This window comes from Alternaria ethzedia (genome assembly GCF_023757985.1).
Source record: "Alternaria ethzedia strain BMP 0044 chromosome Unknown scaffold_31, whole genome shotgun sequence".
NCBI classification, from domain to species: domain Eukaryota; kingdom Fungi; phylum Ascomycota; class Dothideomycetes; order Pleosporales; family Pleosporaceae; genus Alternaria; species Alternaria ethzedia.
In genome coordinates, this window is record NW_026056224.1 from 259,837 (window position 1) to 278,515 (window position 18,679).

The following is an 18,679-nucleotide window of genomic DNA, read 5'->3' on the forward strand; positions in this document are numbered from 1 at the left end:
GCCATGGCGACCTCTTCACTGAGCGCACCGCTGCGGACGCCCAAATACATATGCGACGCTTGTCGAACAAATGTGCGCTCCCTACGCAGACCGGCCGTCGATACGTACCGAACCTTCAGCACCGCGTCATCTTCAAACGGCAAAATCCCCACGCGGCCGATATCATTTCCGTACCGTCGCGATCGATTTATCATCTCACCGTTGTATAACGAAAATGCTCGCGGACGATTCGAAAAGCGCCAATACTCGATAACGAGCTCCTCTTCGCAAGCTGCCAGCTCAAGCTGTGCACCGCTCCCGCATCGCCGCCTCATCTCTCTCTCTGGGCCCGATACCGTCAAGTTCCTCCAGGGGCTGATAACGAACAATGTCGATTCGAGCCGTCAGTCGCCCTTCTACGCTGCCTTTCTAGATGCGCGCGGCCGCGTGTTGTGGGATGTCTTTGTCTGGGTGTGGCCAAAATTACTAGAGGGCAAGGAGCATTGGGCATGCTATATTGAGGTGGATGAGAGCGAGATGGAGTCTCTAAGGAAGCATCTGAAGAGACACAAGCTTCGGAGCAAGGTGCAGATCGAGGAGGTAGAACCGGACCAAATGCGCGTGTGGGCAACTTGGGGCTCTGAGGTTGAGTATGCCAATACCGACAATGTCATCACTGCGATGAGCGATCCGCGTGCACCAGACATGCATCGCTACCTCATAAGTCCCGACGTAGCGAACATAATAGAGGGGGTGGAGCCAGTGGATATCCAGGAATACCACCTTCAACGCTACAGGAACGGCATCCCCGAAGGACCGCAGGAGATACCAAGAGAAAGCGCCTTACCTATGGAGTGCAACATCGATCTCTGGCATGGTATAGATTTCAAGAAAGGCTGTTATGTTGGCCAGGAGCTTACCATCCGTACGAAACACACCGGCATCGTGCGGAAGCGCGTCCTGCCTATTCACATTGACAAACTTGCCGCATCCGCAGCCCTTCCAGACCATGGTACAGATATTAAACAGCTAGATGAAGATGGCAAAACCAAAAGAGGTCGAGCGACAGGCAAATTCATTGCGGGCATTGGGCAAGTAGGTCTCGCAATGTGTCGGTTGGAGAACATGACTAGCATGAAGATCAGTGCCGAGGGAGGCACATGGAAGCCGGAAATGGAGTTTGGATGCGAGACAGGCGAAGGCGTTGTCAAAATCAAGCCCATTCTGCACGAGTGGTTTGTACAGAGGGAGAGGGAGCTCTGGGAGAAGAACAAGAACAGACCAAGCCAATAGACATGTGATGAGCTAGCCTATCAGCGCAACGCTATATACTCTTCTACAATTCTCTTTTACTCTTGAGTTTCCTGTCGAGTTTGGTTCTGCGGGTTTTGTGTTCACCGGACGCCTTGTTCGCAATAGTCCGTGAGCTTATGGTCGTGGGTGGGGCTGTGTAATTGTGGCTTAGCTCGTGTGGTTGGGGAAACGTCATCAGGCCATTCCACATCGTGCCTTCGATATATCCGTGCCATACCCGTAGTCGTACTCGCTGCCCTTTTGCCATTCTTCTGCAAGTACTCACTCCCCTAGAATCCCTCTTTCGCGTCTTGTGTGTCCACGTCCTGGTTCTTCGAAGAGATGGCCGCCACACTACCCTCAAGGTCATCAGAACATCACTTCTCCATCTCAAACATCATCTCTAAATTTCGGTCAAAGAAAGGGACGAGCAATAAAAAGTCCGATGCGCAACCGCCGCAGGAGATCTTGCAACAGACGCGCCTGCCGCTAAAGCCCGCGCCACTACCTTTAGTCCTACCAGAACATCAACAGACCCTGTCAGCTCTCGGCTGGACGACCGTCACTTTCCCTGAATCATCCCCATCCCAATCTGAACCAACAAATCACGAGCATCAAGCCCCAGCGCCTGGACCTCACCCTCTGCAGGCCGCATACGAACAGCTCTTCGCAGCAAGTCAAGCTTTCTTCAACCAGCCCGATAAGGAAAAGCAGCGATGGAAGCACAAGCTCAAGTCTGAAGAAGGGTGGTCCAAAATCCCCGGCGAAAAGGAATTCATCACTTTGCGAACTCTAGAGTATTGTCCAGAAGTCTTGAGAGGGCCTGCGAAGAGGTATTGGGACCTCATTGGACAGCATTGCTCGAATACGTTGGGTAGAATCTCGACGTCCCTTGGGCTACCAGATGGCGAAGACGAAGGGCTGAGGCAGTTTGTTGGACCCTGCGGTGCGCTGCAAGCTACTGATAAGGAGAAGACTGCGACGATGCTGCGATTGTTCAGATATGAGGGGTGGGAAGCGAAGGTTGTGGCTGAACCGCATGCTGATCTGGGACTGCTAAGCGTGGTTGTTGGTGATGTGCCTGGCTTGGAAGTATGGGACGGGGCCAACTGGTTCGAGGTCGAGAAAGTAGTCGAGAGTTCTGGGAGCAAAGGTGCTACCATGCTCGCTGGACGCCAACTCGAAAGACTTTCCAATGGTAGATACCCAGCTGGTGGTCATCGAGTGGTAGCTTACGGGTCTCCGGAGCCTTCGCCAAACACCCCCTCGACGGACGACAAAAAGTACCGCTTCTCGATCGTCTTCGTTCTTCGCGCCCACGAACCTCTTGTTATCAACTCCGATTCCTTCGAGACTGAAGTCACTGGCAAGTGGACTGAACCTATGAACGGTATTACTGCGGGTAAGTTCTACGAGAAGATCAGAGGCCAGCACTTCAACATTAATATCGATATGGATGAGAGGGAGAAACAGAGGAATAAGCTGAACAATGTCAAGGATAGGAAGAAGCAGGACTGGGAAGGCAAGGAGGGTAAGGTGGCGAGCAGTGGCTAGATTTGACGCGCTGAGTTGTAAGCCTTTTCGAATTACCTAGGACCACAAGATGCCTATCTTCTGCGTCACGCAACCATCGTATGAGAGCATCACTGTGATATATGCGTCCCTTGCTCAACGCTACTAGAACACAAGCTAGCTGTGTTGAGCTTAGTGCTTTCGATACCCGCCTCCCACCGTACTTTGCAGGCACCACTGCTGCGATCACTAACATGTACAAGACAAGGAGTACGCATTATATCTCATTAACAATATGTGCCGCTGACATAAGCTGACATACATTGCATGATGCATATCGCGAGACGCTAGAGGACAGATGTAGCCTCAGCCGCACCTGGTGCGGCGGGGTCGAAATCCGATAAACTCGCCTCCCGCCCCCAAGGATGCTTGGGAAGCCATCAGTGCTTGAAATTCTCGAACGCATCATCCTATACATATTCACTCAATCATGATCTTTATCGACACTAAGACGTTGGCCCTCCATGTTCGAGATCATGCAGATCCGGATCAGCGATATGCCATCCTATCACACGTATGGGGTCTTACTAAAGACGAAGTGACATACGAGGAGATGATAGTGCCGCCGCAAGACCGTCCAGAAACAACACTCTCGAAGCCCGGGTACAAGAAAATCGAGGAGACGTGTAAGATGGCTTCTTCGTCGCGATACAAACTCCCGTATGCATGGTGTGATACGTGCTGCATCAACAAATCCAGCAGTGCAGAGCTCAGCGAGGCAATCAACTCCATGTTCAGGTACTACAAAGAAGCTTCGGTGTGCTTCGCCTATCTATTCGACATCACTCAAACCGCATATTCTTTCAAGTCATCGAAATGGTTCCGTCGTGGCTGGACGCTCCAAGAGCTCATTGCGCCGAAGGACGTCGTCTTCTTCGATCAAAATTGGGAGTTTACGGGCACCAAGGCGAGCTTAGCGGATCAGATCACGGAAATCACAGGCATTCCGGACGATATTCTCAAACACCAGATGGAGCTAAGCGAAGTGCCTGTTGCTCAGAGGTTTTCGTGGGCGTCTACGCGCAAGACGACTAGGGAAGAAGACATTGCCTACAGTCTCATGGGAATATTCGACATCAACATGGCAATGCTCTACGGAGAAGGGTCAAAAGCGTTCATCCGGTTACAGGAACACATACTCAGCGAAACTGCGGATGACTCGCTCTTCCTTTGGAATGATGCCTTCTCGCATCATAAGCTATCAGGTCTTCTTGCTTCGTCTCCCAGCTGTTTTCGGCAAATGCGATCAATCACCCCGGAACCGGCTGTTAAGCCACGAGACTTTTACATGACAAACCGTGGCATTCGACTGAAACTAGGACTCGCCTGGGATCACGATACTGGACTTGCTATACTACCAGTGAAACATTCGCTGGGCGCGGTCGGCAGACCTGTTGGAATTTACCTTAGGAGAGTCGGGCCGGATCTGTTCGTTCGCGCGCTGCCTCAAGAGTGTCCTAGGGTCAAGACTGAAGTGACTTACACTGAGTTCACTGCGGTCAAGTCGTTGACAGGTCCGCAAGCTTCGACGATCATGGAAAAGGTCATGCGGGTAGAGAAGCCCGCAGGCGTGCATGTCAGTCGAGTCGAACCTCGTGGCATATGGGATCCGGCTGCAAAATGGCTGCACGCAACACACACGGGCGCCATCATAGGCTACATGGAGTTCAAGAAGGATGCGTATCCCATATTCGCATTCGTGTTCTTCTTCAGGAACGGTCATTGGTCAGCTACGGTAGTAGTGGGAGACCAGTGGACCAACATACAGAAGAAGTTCCACAAGCATTACCGGGACAACCTTGAAGAGCTCCGCTACTTCGATACAATGGGCGACGCGAGAATGCAAAAGATTGAAAAGATCAAACCCGATTCAAAAGTTCTCACGTTGCACATGCGAGTTGCAAGAGGTACTGGGCGACCCCATTTGGAGATAAAGGAAGTAGACCGGAAGGCTGGCACTCATTGATTCATGCTGTTGCGCGAGCGCATCTGGATTCCATGTTGCAGCAAACTACGTATATTTACAAAGAACAGAACAAAGTTGCATGACCCGTGATCACAAGTACATGAAATCATACTCCTTCTTCAACCTTCCGAAACCAATGGTCGGCTGATAATCCTCGACCTTGTCAGCACCAAAGTCGAAGACGGAATAATGCCTTCGCAGGAACGGAGCGCCGATCAACGCGAAACCTTCGCTCTCGCTGCTGTCAAATGGCGGCATGCATTGGTGGCCCGGCAAGAGAAACTCGTCGCCTCGAAGGGTGAATGAGACATCGTCCTCTCGGGCGCCCTCGCCAAGTGTCATAGTGATGGCCCACGAAGCGTTCAGGTGCTTACACTCCATGATCTCTTCGCCGTGGTTGGTGAGCTTGGTGTAATTCCAGCCGAGGTTGAAGTACATGGCGTCGATGATATCGCTCGGGAAGGAGACACGTCCAGATCCCGTATCGAAAACCGCTCCACCTTGGTAGATTGACCATGTTACGTTGGCGTCTGGTTCACCACCGTTCGACACGGGAGTGGTGGGAAGGTGGCCGTTGTGTATCTCAATGGTTGCGTTTGTTTCCGTTACGTTCTCCGCAACGAGGACGTTGACGCTCCTTAGTGGCGCTCTCCAGAGCTGATATGGATCCTCTTTCCTCAAGGGTGTGGAGACAATCTCGCCATCTACGTACTTGTCCTCATGGCTGCCGCCGACAGTCAGCACACCGTCTTGCGTACCGTTACCCGCATCCTCAAAGTTCGTCCCGTAGAATAGACTGAAACGGGGCGCGTCCAGTTTTCCGTCCCACAACAATGTCTCGACCAGGGTCGACGTGTTCTTTTCCGCGATGGAGGAGAAACCCAGGCCGAGGAAACCGTCAGCAGTGATGAAACGCCAGCTGCTCTGGTTGGCAGACAGGAAGGTCTGGTTCCACTCTACGCTACCGTCTAGAGTGCTGAAAACGTCCTGGATAGTATCGCCGGCAACGTCGCCGCCGAGGTATGGAATCGCCGCGGGGATGTTGAGGTCGACGGATGTTGACGAAGCAGACGCGTTGTATTTCTCTCGAACGTATGACGTGACCCTGCCATCTGGGCAAGATTCTTCGGTGCAGTCGGTGTTGACGACGAACAGCGTTGATGACCCGGTGTCGAACAACAACCGGTGTTCCTTCGGGGGTGTTCCGATTTCGAATTTGACGCTGGCATAGCTGTTGTCGATGACGACGGGCAGTTCAAGAACGGATGCCGAGACGGTGGTTGCGACGGCCAGGAGCTTCTTCATTTGGGCCACCATGGTGAAGGATGGCGTTGAGATAAGACGGAGTCGTGAGTATCAAGAGATGAAACCTCGGGATGCTCTTGACTTGGAGAAGGAAGTACTAGGCGGCATGACGGAGGTATATATTAGTACCTGCGCTCGCGCTACTCAGTAATACAGCCTGAACATCCTATTTACAAGGATACCCACACGAAGTTTCAACGGTTCTGTCCATTGACATTCAAGCCTGAAGACCGAAGATGACGGTCGTGTTCTAAAATTAACAAAAGTGGTCTTCTGGAAGACTTCAACGCTAGATGAGGCTCCCGGGCCGATGTGCACTGTCCGGAAAGGGGCACGCAAGCGCTGTACGAGGACTAGCTCTTATCCATCGGCCCGGAGAGATCCACAAACGTGGACCGTTTAATACGGATAGGGCTGGATGGGAATTGGAAGGGAGTTTTGAGCGGGTTTATGACGTGTGAAGCACGCAGAGAATGAAACAACAACAACACTCTCTAAAGAATATGGCTGACCTCAGAGAGTATCGGAAAAACCTAGTGTGAAGGTGCTATCGCTGCGTAATACGGATACGGAGTCCATAAGCCGAAGAAATTCCGTGAGAACAAATCTCCGCGCGATCCGCTTGTTCAGGTGTGATCGTGCAGACCACGCATTCTTTCCCAATGCACGAACTTGAGCTGCGCACCGTCATCGTCTTTTTTACACCTTGGATCTGATGCGTGCGATTGAATCCTCACGATGGCAACGTCGTTCACGTCTGCAACGACTTAATGGAGCTCGTCGGCACCTCGTAGTTGTGGCACCAGCCCTGCAAGTGCAAGGTCGGAAACTCCCATCGCGAGAGCCTTCCTTCCTCGGCGGGTCTACAACCTCTCGCCTTCTAGCAACTCTTCTTCGTCGATAAACGGAGAAGACATGGCATTGGCCGTTACATCTGTCGCAAGCAAAGTTTCTTGCGCGAGGGGAATCCCCAGATCCTTGAGTAAATCTAGATGACGGCGGATCTGTGGTTCGCACGCGATTCCGACACTACCTAACTAGGTATCGGAGCTGCCTCAGACGATTCAGGGCAGTCGAAGCGAATGGCCGTGGCGGATATGTCGATCAGAACGAAAGCTCATTGTATTGCCTAGTTCGCGAAGGGAGACGTTTAGAAGGTAAAATATGATGTTGGAGGTTGAGGATGCGAGACGCGAGACGCTGCCGCACAGCCTCCGCATGGCTGACTGCGGCTGAGGATCAGCTCAGCCTGGTTGAGTTGATGGGCAAGCAGCACCTCAGCCTTCCGACGGTTGTCTGTCCATCCCATCCTTACGATAGACCAGAAACAAGAATCCAGAACATCTTCATCGGGCGCTATTCGTACATCAAAGTTGCGCATGTCGCGCACCTTCCCCGAAGCTTCGCAGCTTCCCAACTACGCGCGAGCATGACCAGCGAAACCCCATCCTCCGCGTTCGAGCACGACCCACTTCCCGGCTCTACCACTCACTTCCGCCTGCTGCACATCCTGCGCGGTGATTTTGGCCAGCACGTCGAATGCGAGATATCATCATGGCTGATCGACGATGCGCCATCGTACTACGCGATCTCATATACCTGGGGCGACCCAGCTGACATGACCGAAATCACTGTCAACGGCAAGCCGCTTGCAGTACGACGGAATTGCGAATACGTTCTTCAACAAGCTTTTGCGACGAAGGCCAGTCGGTATTACTGGGTCGACGCCATCTGCATCGCGCAGACGAGTATACAAGAGAGGAATCACCAAGTCGGCATTATGGGCAAGATTTATTCGGGAGCGAAGCACGTATTCGCGTGTGTTGGGCCACATGCCGATGACAGCGAGTATCTGATGACCATGATTGAGCATCACCGTTCAACATTCGATGCCGTCCGCAGATGGGGTCAGTCGACCAGAAATTATGATACTTTCTACGTCAGTGACTATCCCTACTTGGGGAACCCGACCAACGACCATATGCACCGGCAGTTGCGAAGTCTCTTTACTGTGCGTACCTCAGAACGATTACGGATGAGTAAAGCGTTTGTCTCATTCATACGGAGACCATACTTCACACGCGTATGGGTCTTACAAGAATTACATCTAGCCACCGGAATGTCGTACTGTTGTGGGGCGGATGTACAACCAGGGGAGTCTTTGCGAGCGCTAGACGCACTCGTCGAATATTGGGTCAGTCCTCGCTACATATATCCTTATCGGACATCGAACAAATACCAGCGATGGCTTTCACAAAGATGCAGCTTTTCTAGCAAGCGCTCGACCGACTTGTGGCGACCAACACAGCTCGCTTTGAAGAAAACAGGGTCATCCAGAGTATGTTTGCGGCTTGGTGTATCAGCGCAAAAGCAAAATCTTGATGACGTGTTAGCGATGCTCCGTGGTTTCCGTTGCGTGGACGCTCGAGATTATTTATACGGCATCCTGTCCCTTGTAAAGTGGCCAGATGGATACGGACCAAGCCCGGATTACACCAAAGACAACTTTGAAGTCGCCAAACAGGCTCTCAGTCTTTGGCCCAGGGGTCACGCATGTTACGCGTTTAGATCCAACTGCCGACGCCTGTTCCAAATCTTCGGGGTCACTCCGACGTTGCAATCGTTACAAGACGCTATCGCGTTACGCTCGAGCGTTGCTTCCGAAGCCGACCATCGACAACATGAAAACCGCACTTCTGAGTTTGCCACAGTATCAACGATATGGCGTGGTATACAGATTAGTGACGACAGTCTGATTTGTAAGAATATCGGTGACCGAAGGCAGCCTGAGCCAGTCTCATGCTACATAGAGCGAGAGCGGAACGGGCGCTTCGTTTTGTTACGGATAAGCTCAACAGTCAGTGTCTGCGCGCCTGTAGATACCAAAGTGGGTGACTGGTGTCTAGTCACAGACGGGCACTTTACACAAGCATTTATATGTGGGCTGATACTTAGGAAGTCGAACAACGATGAATACATTGTGGTCGGACCAGCATTAGCAAAATGTTGGAATCATGAACTAGATCATCCGCTTGCAAACACTTTGAGATTGGTAAGACCTTTCATAGGGCGGTCAGATCCCGAGGACCTCCTGGTCCTGGCCTGGACGCTGGATCAATTCGCGGACAAGGAAGAGGTTGTCGATGAAGACATCGAAGAATTCCTTGGTATGCGCGTTTGTGGCTGGAAAGACTCCTCCTATTTTGAACCTCGGTAAGGTACGTCGACGAATAGCTTTGACAAAGGAGGTCAGTCGTTATGGTGTGGATGTTGGTACTACATAGGACGCTGCCAAGCCTCCCAACGATACATAGGACTATCAGACCATTTAGATTTCGCACCCTATTCAAGGAAAAAACTAAACAGGCCTACAGCTTACATTGAGATGAAATATGCAAAGTAGATCTCTAACGTTAATGTAGGCTCTAGGGTGTTCATTCTTTTGCTCGAACAACGTGCTCGCAAGAGAATAGGATGAACCTTGTCCTCCACTATCTAAACATGTTTCTGGAACCCGTGAACTTGAGACAGTCTATGCGACATGGCGTAGTGTTGCTGTCGCAAGCTGCCAAAGTCAATGACGTTTGGCATTGTTCCAAGTTAGTGTTTGGCGGCTTGTTGTTGCAGCCGGGATCCCCACAAAACGTCGCCCATGTGGAAACGACTCCGCGAACGCATCATGCGTTCTGGACAAGACGGGCAATCAGACAGGAGTTGGCTGCAGATGCGGTCATTAAAGCGGTGATATAGAAGGACCGAGCCGCATCTCCTTTTTGCAATGGGATGGCCAGGAACAGGCTAGCGCAGGAACTAGAAGTGAGGTGTTTCAAGTTGACCTAGACAGGGCACAACTTCGGGAAGGCGCGACCCCGAAACAGTTCACTCTTGTGCCATACGACGTTACTTTCACCACTGCACCGCCCACGACGTGCCCCTCACTGCCAGCAGCGACGCATTCATCGCCATCCCTTCGCCCTCTTGCTGCTTCGCTGTGCCGCCGTCTCGCCCTCGCTGCCGCGTCAGAGACTCGCATGTCCCCCAACGGATCTCACTCCGCTTCACGCTCCCCCGACCCTCAGCCGCTCCTTCCTCGAAACACGCCCAGATAACGCATGCGACACCTGTAACGCCCTCATCGACCCACGTCTGCGATTCTTTGCTCTTTGTATTGTTGTATTTCCACGGCAACTGGAGTCGCGCTACGGTGACCCTGCGCAAGTCGACCCAGCCACCGATTGCGCCTCATCTCACCTAGCCATTCCTCCGAACGAAGATCCCCCAACGTTGCACGCGCAAAGAGGAATGAGCTAGGATGACGCGACCTCACATCATCAGAGCAGGTATGGAGACAGTAGAGAGTGCGCAATTGGAGGTGCGCAGGCTAACTAGAGTGCGTAGACACCATCGACCTGCAGGACAAATCATCGCCCACCGCCCAAGACCACTCCCAGCAGCCCCAACACCCTGCGCCACTCGGTATTGGCCCAGCAGCGCCCCATCAGCAGGCTGCGATACGGCATGTAGAGCAGGAGCGCACCTCGGAGGAGGCGCGTCTGCACGATGCATGGAGCGATGCTGGCAACACGCTACGAGACGATCCCGGCTCAGACGACGACCGCACTGTCATCAATGGAAACAAGGGCTCACAGCAAGACGAGCAGGCTGTCAGGCTGAATGGTGGAACGTCCAACGACGGTGATGATGGCGACATGCAGGACGCCGACGTCGAGGAGGACATGGACGACGACATGATGGACAAGATTTCGAGTTCGCCCTCGATAGACGATGGTGGGTATTCTTTACCTTGTTCCCCCACGACCTGGCCGGCAAGACAAGAGTTTACGACTCCGCAGTCTTCGCCGTTCCTCTCAATGGTCGCTTCTTCCTCCCCGTTTACGAACACGCCCATTCATTTTCCTATTTCTGTCGCCAACGCTCGAAGACCACTCAGCGTCCCAGCGTCCGACACTTCTCTTATGTCAAGGGGTCGACCTACATCGATTCCCATTTCTTTTCGATTCCCTACACCCACGGAAAATCAGTCAGCGGAGCATCATCGTGGTGAGTATTCCTGGACAAGGGCCACCAACGCACCGGACGACAGCGACACTATACGGATCGAGGTCGGTATGAGCCCGAGGACGAGACAACTCAAGGCCGTCGAACGCCGTATTGAGATGAGAGAAGACTCACAGGCATCACTAATCTCCGAACTGGACGAGGAGCAGGTCAAAAGCATGTTGAAACCGATCAACCGCGCACTTCTGGACACGCCGGACGATCCGTTCCTAGAACCCGGCCCAGGTCCACCTCGAGGGACGAGCAGCACCCCTTCCCCCGACGATGGTCACTCTGAAGACGAGGAGGGCTCTTGGACCACCGACAGCGACGCCGACTCCTGGAACGAGGACATGGACCAAGACAACGATGATGCATCCAACGACGTCTCTTTCTCTGATGACTCCAGATTTATCGACTCAGGATGGGGAGGCGAATGCTTACGAGAAACAGAGGACATCGACTTCGAATTTGTTTACGCCCTGCACACGTTTGTCGCGACCGTCGAGGGTCAGGCAAATGCAACGAAAGGTGACACGATGGTGTTACTTGACGACAGTAACAGCTACTGGTGGCTAGTACGAGTAGTCAAGGACAACAGCATTGGTAGGCACCCGTCACCAACCTGAAGCTTTTGCTGACTGAGTCTACAGGTTACCTGCCCGCCGAACACATCGAGACACCGACAGAACGTCTGGCCCGCCTCAACAAGCACAGGAATATAGACCTCTCCGCAACGATGCTTGGTGATACTGCCGAGAAATCCAAGAACCCGCTCAAGAAGGCTATGCGACGAAGGAATGCTAAGACCGTACAATTCGCTCCACCTACCTACGTCGAAGCCTCGGACTACGACTACTCATCTGACGAGGGCGAAGGCGAGCTTTTCGGTGGCCCGGAGCCAAAGCAAATGCAACAACAGCAGGCAGCGACACAAGATGGCGATTCCGCACAGGAAGAAAATCTCGAAGTGCAACCTCTCAAGGTCAACGGCGTGAAGAAGGATGGCCAGAGCGATGGTGAGGCACGAGGTTCAAGCGAGGAATCTGCCAAACGAAGCGAAGACCGTGAAAGAGGTAGCGAAGATGCGGTCGATCGACCTTTGGACCCCAAAGTCTCTCGGAATGGCACGCTCCGCAACACAGACTCTTTCTTCAAAGACGAAAACACCGAGACACGCAAAATCACCCTCACTCCCAACCTGCTTCGCGACGACTCCAGTACATCGACTACAGGCTCCCGCGAGCGCGGCCCCAGCCTCGAAAGTCTGGAGAAGAATGGGTTCGCGGACAAGGTCAAGGACGACAAGAAGAAGAAAGAGAAGAAGTCTGGCATGCTCAGTGGGCTATTCAAGCGCAAGGATCGTAAAGGCAAGGGTGCACAAGACTCTGTGGACAGCGACATCGAGAAGCCGGAAGAAATGGACCGCAGCTCGCCGCAATCGAAACCATCGGATGAACTCGCAGAACGACCGTCAGCTGAACAGGCGACAGCTCCAGCACCGCTAAGACAATTGAGCAAGCCCAAGGTGCATCGAAGTCAACGTAACCGAGACGATTCACCGCAAAAGACAAAGGGTATCTTGAAGACCGAGAGTCCGACTGAGTTGAGCGCCGAGCCAGATGCCATGTCGGATGGACCTGAGAATCAGTCCGCCGCGCAACAATCTACGTCGACCATGCGTTTAGTTCCGCCCGAACAGGATCAGGGAGACAGGCCTTCTGTAGAAGAACAGACCATGTCGCCAGACTCAACATCCGCGCCTACAGGTTCAAGAAACCCATTCAGTAGCATGATGAAGTCACCACAAGAAGGAGAGGTCAAGCGCGAGAAGGTTACCAAGGCGAAGCAGCGCGTGCAGTTGGATGATTTCGATTCAGATGAAAGTAGCGATCCTTTCGCGGATCCTGATGCTCAGGATAAGCCAGGCGAGGCTGAGAAGTCCGAGTCTGCTGGACGCCTCTCTGAGTCTCCAGTACACGTCTCTGCAGCGGACGCACAACCTTCACAGAAAGAGAGTGCTGCCGACAGAGAAAGAGAGTCTGAATCCCATCACACTCCAGGCCTATCTACCGATAGCTCAAGCCAAGAGACCAGCTCCCCCATTTCGACGCCTACGCCTGACGACAGCCCTATGAAAACCATTCCAGAGAACAACACGATTTCGACTTTCAGGTCTGACAACACTTCCTCACCCACGCATCATGCATCTGAACCGGCCGGTCCTCCACCTTCACGACCAGCACCAATCCCTACTAAGGATCGCGAACCGTCGCCGCCCGTATCATCGGAAAGCACGATGCTTCCTGCATGGTCCGACGCCTCACTCCGCGCTTACCTCGATGACGGCAGCGAGATCCGTGATATGCTCGTCGTTATCAACGACACTACGGGTGTTGTACCTGTTGGTCGCGATCATCCACTGATGAAGGACTATCTCTCCGAAGAGACAAAGACCATGCAAGGCCTGAGTGGCGAACTAGATCGTCTGCTCAACGGGCTTATGGAGAAGCGCATGAAGCGAGCTGGAAGTGGTGCTAGCACCGCACGCAGCACAAGCGCAAACGGCAGTTTGAGGGCGGGGTCGAGATTCTAGACGCTCGTTCGTTGTGAGTTACATTATTTGCTTTTTCAGTATACCCTAGGGGCTTATTTCCTCTATCCTCAACCGGCGTTCTGGGGATTGTGGGACGCATTATGTGGAACGAAATCTTGGGAGAACTTTGGTCTTGGGCTGGGGTTCTACTTTTCTTGTTCGCTTCTTTATACCTTTGCTTGTCATCCCCCATTTTACATCCCTGTTTTCTTCCGGCCTGCATCATCCGCTCGCTCGCGGCGCGAAATATGTATCCTTATAGGAGCCCTGGTGGTGGCTGGTTTATATCTTCGCTACTGTCTCTAATACCCCTCTTGATTGCTCTGACATAGCGCTCGCTTTTTGGTTTTCCTTGCTCGTGTATCACAAGTAGCCTTGTACCTGTTAGTCGCATCAGTGCGCTCCTACTTTCTTCGATGGCGGCGTTGTATTGCTAGCATTTAGTGTACAAACATATACCTCCTGTGGAGGTTCGCCATACACTGCTTTGCTACCGTGGTGTTACGTGATGAGAAGAGGATCGAAACGCTTTCACTGCCATCGTTAGTCGGATGAGTGTTTGCTACGTCCAAGCTTTCGGCGGTAAAAACAGTCTTTGCTCCTGCCCTCCTTCCTAGCCGCACTCAGATATCGAGAATCCATATCCGATCCCGTCAAGACCGCGCCGATGCAGGAAGTCGACAAAGACTGCGAACTCGATGATCGCGAGCCTGAACCGCGCTATATTCCTGAACTGTCCAACGCCATCGAGAAATTCCTAGACGCTCCCTACGGATCCCAGCTCGTCCTCCGATTCTTCGCAGGTATACTCAGTCAACGCGAAGCCGATGAGTACTGCCTTGTGTACACGCCCACCCCTCAACGATACGACGATGTGTGCGCCACAATACCGGAACTCGTGGACCCGGAGGCACCGCAGTTTCAAACTAGGCAATCCGTAAGACGAGTTCTGCCTGGTATCTTCTACCGAGGACAGTATTCGCACGTCGTGGATGAGTACATCCATCAGACGGACTTGATGTCGGGAGAAGTGCTATGGGACAAGGGTAGAGGATATACGACAGTAACTCGCGGTGTCAAGTGGCTTGTCGAGTGCGCACTGATACGACTACCGGATGGAGTTGCTTATTACGCCGGGGCGAGGACGGCGCTTCAGCAACTTCTTACGCCTCAACCAAAATACAACGATAGTCATGACTACCGGGGAGAGGAGGAGTACTGCCAAACTATGACAGCCATCCAACCCGCGCTCCGTCTTTTCACCATGTGGTCCCGTTGCGACGAAGCATCTATAGCAAGCCTGCTCGATATCGTAATGGACATCACACTCAACGTAGTCGCAATCTGGGAAAGAAACCCATGTTTCTATCCATCGTACGCGACCTATCTCGGCGGCTTTGTACAGGCACGCGCCCGCTTCAAAGATATAGTTCAAGCAACTCCATCACTTCGCGGAGATCAAATTAAGGCGCTCCCTTACCATACGAGAGTCGCATTGAAAGAAATCAAGTTCAGGGATATCTGGGATGATCTGTGGCTTGAGGCTTTTGCCTTGAGCATAGAAAAGCCCATTGTAGACCGCATGTACCAAGGAATGATAAACCAGTTTGCCAGGGCCTCGATCCAGTCGAAATCGCAGACTGTGAATATGAGGGCTCTGCTAAGAGGGCTGTGGAGGGATGGAGGCCTACAATTCCGAACATGGAAAGAGATACCCGAAGCCGCTTCTTCGCTGTCAGCAGATGGCATTAGAAAGGGCGAGTTCGGAGGCGTTCCACGAAATATGGCTCAGGCGCAAACTATTGGCAACGACTCCTACGAAAGCGAGGAGATACACGCGTTTTGGTTCGCAAAGCCACACGGGCCAGTAGCTGCATCGGCTGGAGCGTCATCAGCAGAAAACGCACAGAGCGCGCAAAGCGACAACGGACAAAACACTGCCGACGACACCGAAGATGAAAACAACCTCGACACGAACACCCTACGCAACCTCTACGGAAAGGCTTATCTAGAGGCCTACGGACCTCCCATAGAGCCACTGAAGCATGGGAAATGGGATCTGGACATCCCTCAAGATCAGCTCTGCGTTGTGTGTCTCGAGACCCACGGCTTATTGGGTGCCAAAATGAGCGCTTGTGGCCATTACTTTCACTTCGCTTGCATCAAAGAATGGATGAACGACACTTCCCCCAACTCCAATCTTTGTCCTGAATGCCGAGCTCAGATCTGTAATGAACGGAGGAAGGTACGAATGACGGGGTGGATGACTGACTCTGAGGATGAAGAGGATGACTTTGAGGATGACGAGGATGAGGAAAGTGATTATGATGTTGAAGATTACGGCTCAATGGAGGATTTTCAAGACCGGTATGGCATGGACACGCTTGAACAGCTGTCCAGTGACGCGTTGAGGGATTGGAGAGCGGAACAATAAAGAAGAAACTGAAAAGGCCTGCAGCCGACATTAGGACAACATTGAGCAAACCAGAAGACCTAGCGTTAATGTGGGCTTCACGGTGTTTATTTAGCTTCTGCCTTGAACAAGAAGATTTGTCATAATTGCCTACAGCATTTGTGAGGATAAACGGATATCTGATGTACTGCCGCCATATATGTAAAACATTCTCATACGTTCGTCACCTCAGTCTGCAGCGCCTTCATGGGCTTCTCATCGAATGCCGCAGCCTCAGCCTCTTCTATTCCCAAACTCTGCGCAATGTTGTACAGCCTCGTCTTCTCCTCGTGCGCAGTGCTGTCACCGAACACAGCGTCCATCTCTTCCAAGCTCTTGCCCCTGGTCTCAGGAATCAAGAACCACGTGAATACAAACGCGATCAAAGCGAAAGCAGCAAAGAAGATGTATGTGCCGAATCCGATGGTTTCTAGCATATCGGGCGTGACGAGACCAATGATGAAATTGCACATCCATGTCGATGAGGTAGTCAGAGACATGGCCTTTGAGCGGTTACCAATGTTGTAAATCTCCGAGGGTAGGACCCAACCGATCGGTGCCCAAGAGTACGAGAAGTTGACGTCGTAGATGTAGATGAATGCGATGCCCGTCCAGCCAGCTGCGGGGTGGTCTTTGAGAGTAGATCCGTAACCGCCAATGACACCACCGACGATCAAAAGGGATATGCAAGTACCAGCGGCACCGCAGAGGAGGAGAGGGCGGCGACCGATCTTATCGATGAGGAAGAGCGCAGGAAGAGTAGATAGTGTGTTGACTAGGATATCAGGTTAGTTATAAAGTCGCGGTACTTCTGCTGGTGAATCATGATTGCATACCAATTCCATATACACCCGTTGCTAGCAGGCCGGTCGTCTTGCCGCTAAGACCCAGCTGTCCAAAGATTGTCGGCGCGTAGTAGATGATCGCATTACATCCGATGAACTGTTGGAAGAACATAACACAGCAACCGATAGCAGTACGCTTGAAAGATGGCCAGGTCGAAAAGAGCGTTGAGTATCCGGAGAGGTACAGCGAAACTCCAGATTTGCCAGGGAACTTCTCGCGGTTGTATTGCTCCTCAAACATGACTTCGGCTTTGATGGAGAGATACTCCTTCTGTAGGGACTCATCATCTGGGGAGGTGCGACGTACTCGGGCAAGCGCTCTCACACCAGCCTCTTCGTTGTCGCGCATACAGTAGTAGCGAGGTGATTCGGGGAAGAAGAGCATTCCAATACCGAGAACAAGACCGGGGAAGATCTGGAGCGCGAAAGGAACACGCCAGGCAGCATCGCTCTGACCGGTGCAGCCGTTCGGGCCAACATCGTTCCGTGGGTCGAAGGTAGGCTCTGCCGCAGTGCCACCAGTATACGGGATGTCGGGCGCGCAACGAACGCCTCCAATGTACTGGGTTCCGAATTCGAGCCAGTAGGAGACAAGGATACCGAGTGTGATGGAAAGCTGTTGGAGAACGACTAGAGTGCCTCTGATGCCGGCAGTCGAGACCTCACTCATGTACATTGGTACAATCATTGTTAACATACCAACGGCGAAACCAGCGATTGCGCGGCCTGCGTGTATTGTCAGTCTAGATTGCAATCACACCACGCTGAAGGTTCCGTACCTGCAAAAGCCATCGGAATGTTCATCGCGCCAGCTTGAAGCGCGGAACCGAAAGTGAAGATGACGACAGCTATGATGATAGATCCTTTGCGACCGAAGCGATCGGCTACTGGTCCGTTGACGAGAGAACCGAACCAAGCAGCGAGTAGCAATGTCGAGACAAACCAGCCCTTGAAGGAGCTGTCTGTAGAGATTCTCGGGAAGGATGCCGCGAAAGACTCCATCGTCAGCACCCCAGAGACGACACCTTGATCATAACCGAAGAGGAAACCGCCCAACGAGGCGAACTATGCATCTTAGCTAAAACTGAGGTAAGTGAGGCTCGATACCAACTTACAGCGGACAGGCCAAGGAGGTAAGGGTTTTGTCTCAGCTCCTTGTAGACACCAATCTTTGGCGCAGCCCCAGGGGCAGTAACATCCTGGATTGAAGACATGCTGGTCTTCTTCTTTGTGGATATGCCAATGTCGGCTCCGATGGTTGGATGCAGCTATGAGTAGGTAGCCTAGTGGTGGTAGTGTCGCGTGCTTATATACCTTTGCCGATCGCGTGAGAACTTCACGATCGTAGCTGGGGTCCAACACCTTCGGAGCACTGTCGTCCGACTCCACGATTCTCCATGCGTCTACGCCGGTAGTCGTAAGTGCGATGCGGGATCCCCGCATGGTAAAGTTGCCTGATTCAGTCGTGGGAATTGGGGCTCCAACATGACTTATGCTCGGACAGCTGTCGCCCGACGAACTCCACAACGCCAACGTGATCTTTAGATCATAGATCGTCGCATACAGTACTGTAACACTGCTCACCTCATGCCAGTCGTTTCACGCGAACATCT

At 52.5% G+C, this 18,679-nt stretch overlaps 7 protein-coding genes across 7 annotated transcripts; 5 read left to right on the forward strand and 2 right to left on the reverse strand.

The window, feature by feature from the left end:
- Nucleotides 1-3: 3 nt before the first annotated feature.
- J4E87_009059 (uncharacterized protein) lies at nt 4-1,272 on the forward strand (the record flags this gene model as incomplete). The annotated part of the gene is made up of 1 exon (XM_049380639.1): nt 4-1,272. The coding sequence occupies one exon, from the start codon at nt 4-6 to the stop codon at nt 1,270-1,272; it is 1,269 nt and encodes a 422-aa protein (XP_049229702.1).
- A 342-nt stretch (nt 1,273-1,614) lies between these two features.
- J4E87_009060 (uncharacterized protein) lies at nt 1,615-2,826 on the forward strand (the record flags this gene model as incomplete). Its single annotated transcript, XM_049380640.1, has 1 exon — nt 1,615-2,826. One exon carries the CDS (start codon nt 1,615-1,617, stop codon nt 2,824-2,826), a length of 1,212 nt encoding a protein of 403 aa, XP_049229703.1.
- Nucleotides 2,827-3,274: 448 nt separating this feature from the next.
- Nucleotides 3,275-4,810, forward strand: J4E87_009061 (uncharacterized protein; the record flags this gene model as incomplete). Its single annotated transcript, XM_049380641.1, has 1 exon — nt 3,275-4,810. One exon carries the CDS (start codon nt 3,275-3,277, stop codon nt 4,808-4,810), a length of 1,536 nt encoding a protein of 511 aa, XP_049229704.1.
- A 90-nt stretch (nt 4,811-4,900) lies between these two features.
- J4E87_009062 (uncharacterized protein) lies at nt 4,901-6,115 on the reverse strand (the record flags this gene model as incomplete). The annotated part of the gene is made up of 1 exon (XM_049380642.1): nt 4,901-6,115. One exon carries the CDS (start codon nt 6,113-6,115, stop codon nt 4,901-4,903), a length of 1,215 nt encoding a protein of 404 aa, XP_049229705.1.
- A 1,429-nt stretch (nt 6,116-7,544) lies between these two features.
- J4E87_009063 (uncharacterized protein) lies at nt 7,545-13,769 on the forward strand (the record flags this gene model as incomplete). The annotated part of the gene is given in 6 exon segments (XM_049380643.1): nt 7,545-7,863; nt 9,193-9,282; nt 10,514-10,903; nt 10,969-11,176; nt 11,196-11,779; nt 11,827-13,769. The coding sequence occupies 6 exon segments, from the start codon at nt 7,545-7,547 to the stop codon at nt 13,767-13,769; spliced, it is 3,534 nt and encodes a 1,177-aa protein (XP_049229706.1).
- Nucleotides 13,770-14,436: 667 nt separating this feature from the next.
- Nucleotides 14,437-16,203, forward strand: J4E87_009064 (uncharacterized protein; the record flags this gene model as incomplete). Its single annotated transcript, XM_049380644.1, has 1 exon — nt 14,437-16,203. One exon carries the CDS (start codon nt 14,437-14,439, stop codon nt 16,201-16,203), a length of 1,767 nt encoding a protein of 588 aa, XP_049229707.1.
- Nucleotides 16,204-16,394: 191 nt separating this feature from the next.
- J4E87_009065 (uncharacterized protein) lies at nt 16,395-18,509 on the reverse strand (the record flags this gene model as incomplete). The annotated part of the gene is made up of 5 exons (XM_049380645.1): nt 16,395-16,996; nt 17,058-17,792; nt 17,846-18,131; nt 18,182-18,334; nt 18,381-18,509. The coding sequence occupies 5 exons, from the start codon at nt 18,507-18,509 to the stop codon at nt 16,395-16,397; spliced, it is 1,905 nt and encodes a 634-aa protein (XP_049229708.1).
- Nucleotides 18,510-18,679: the final 170 nt, after the last annotated feature.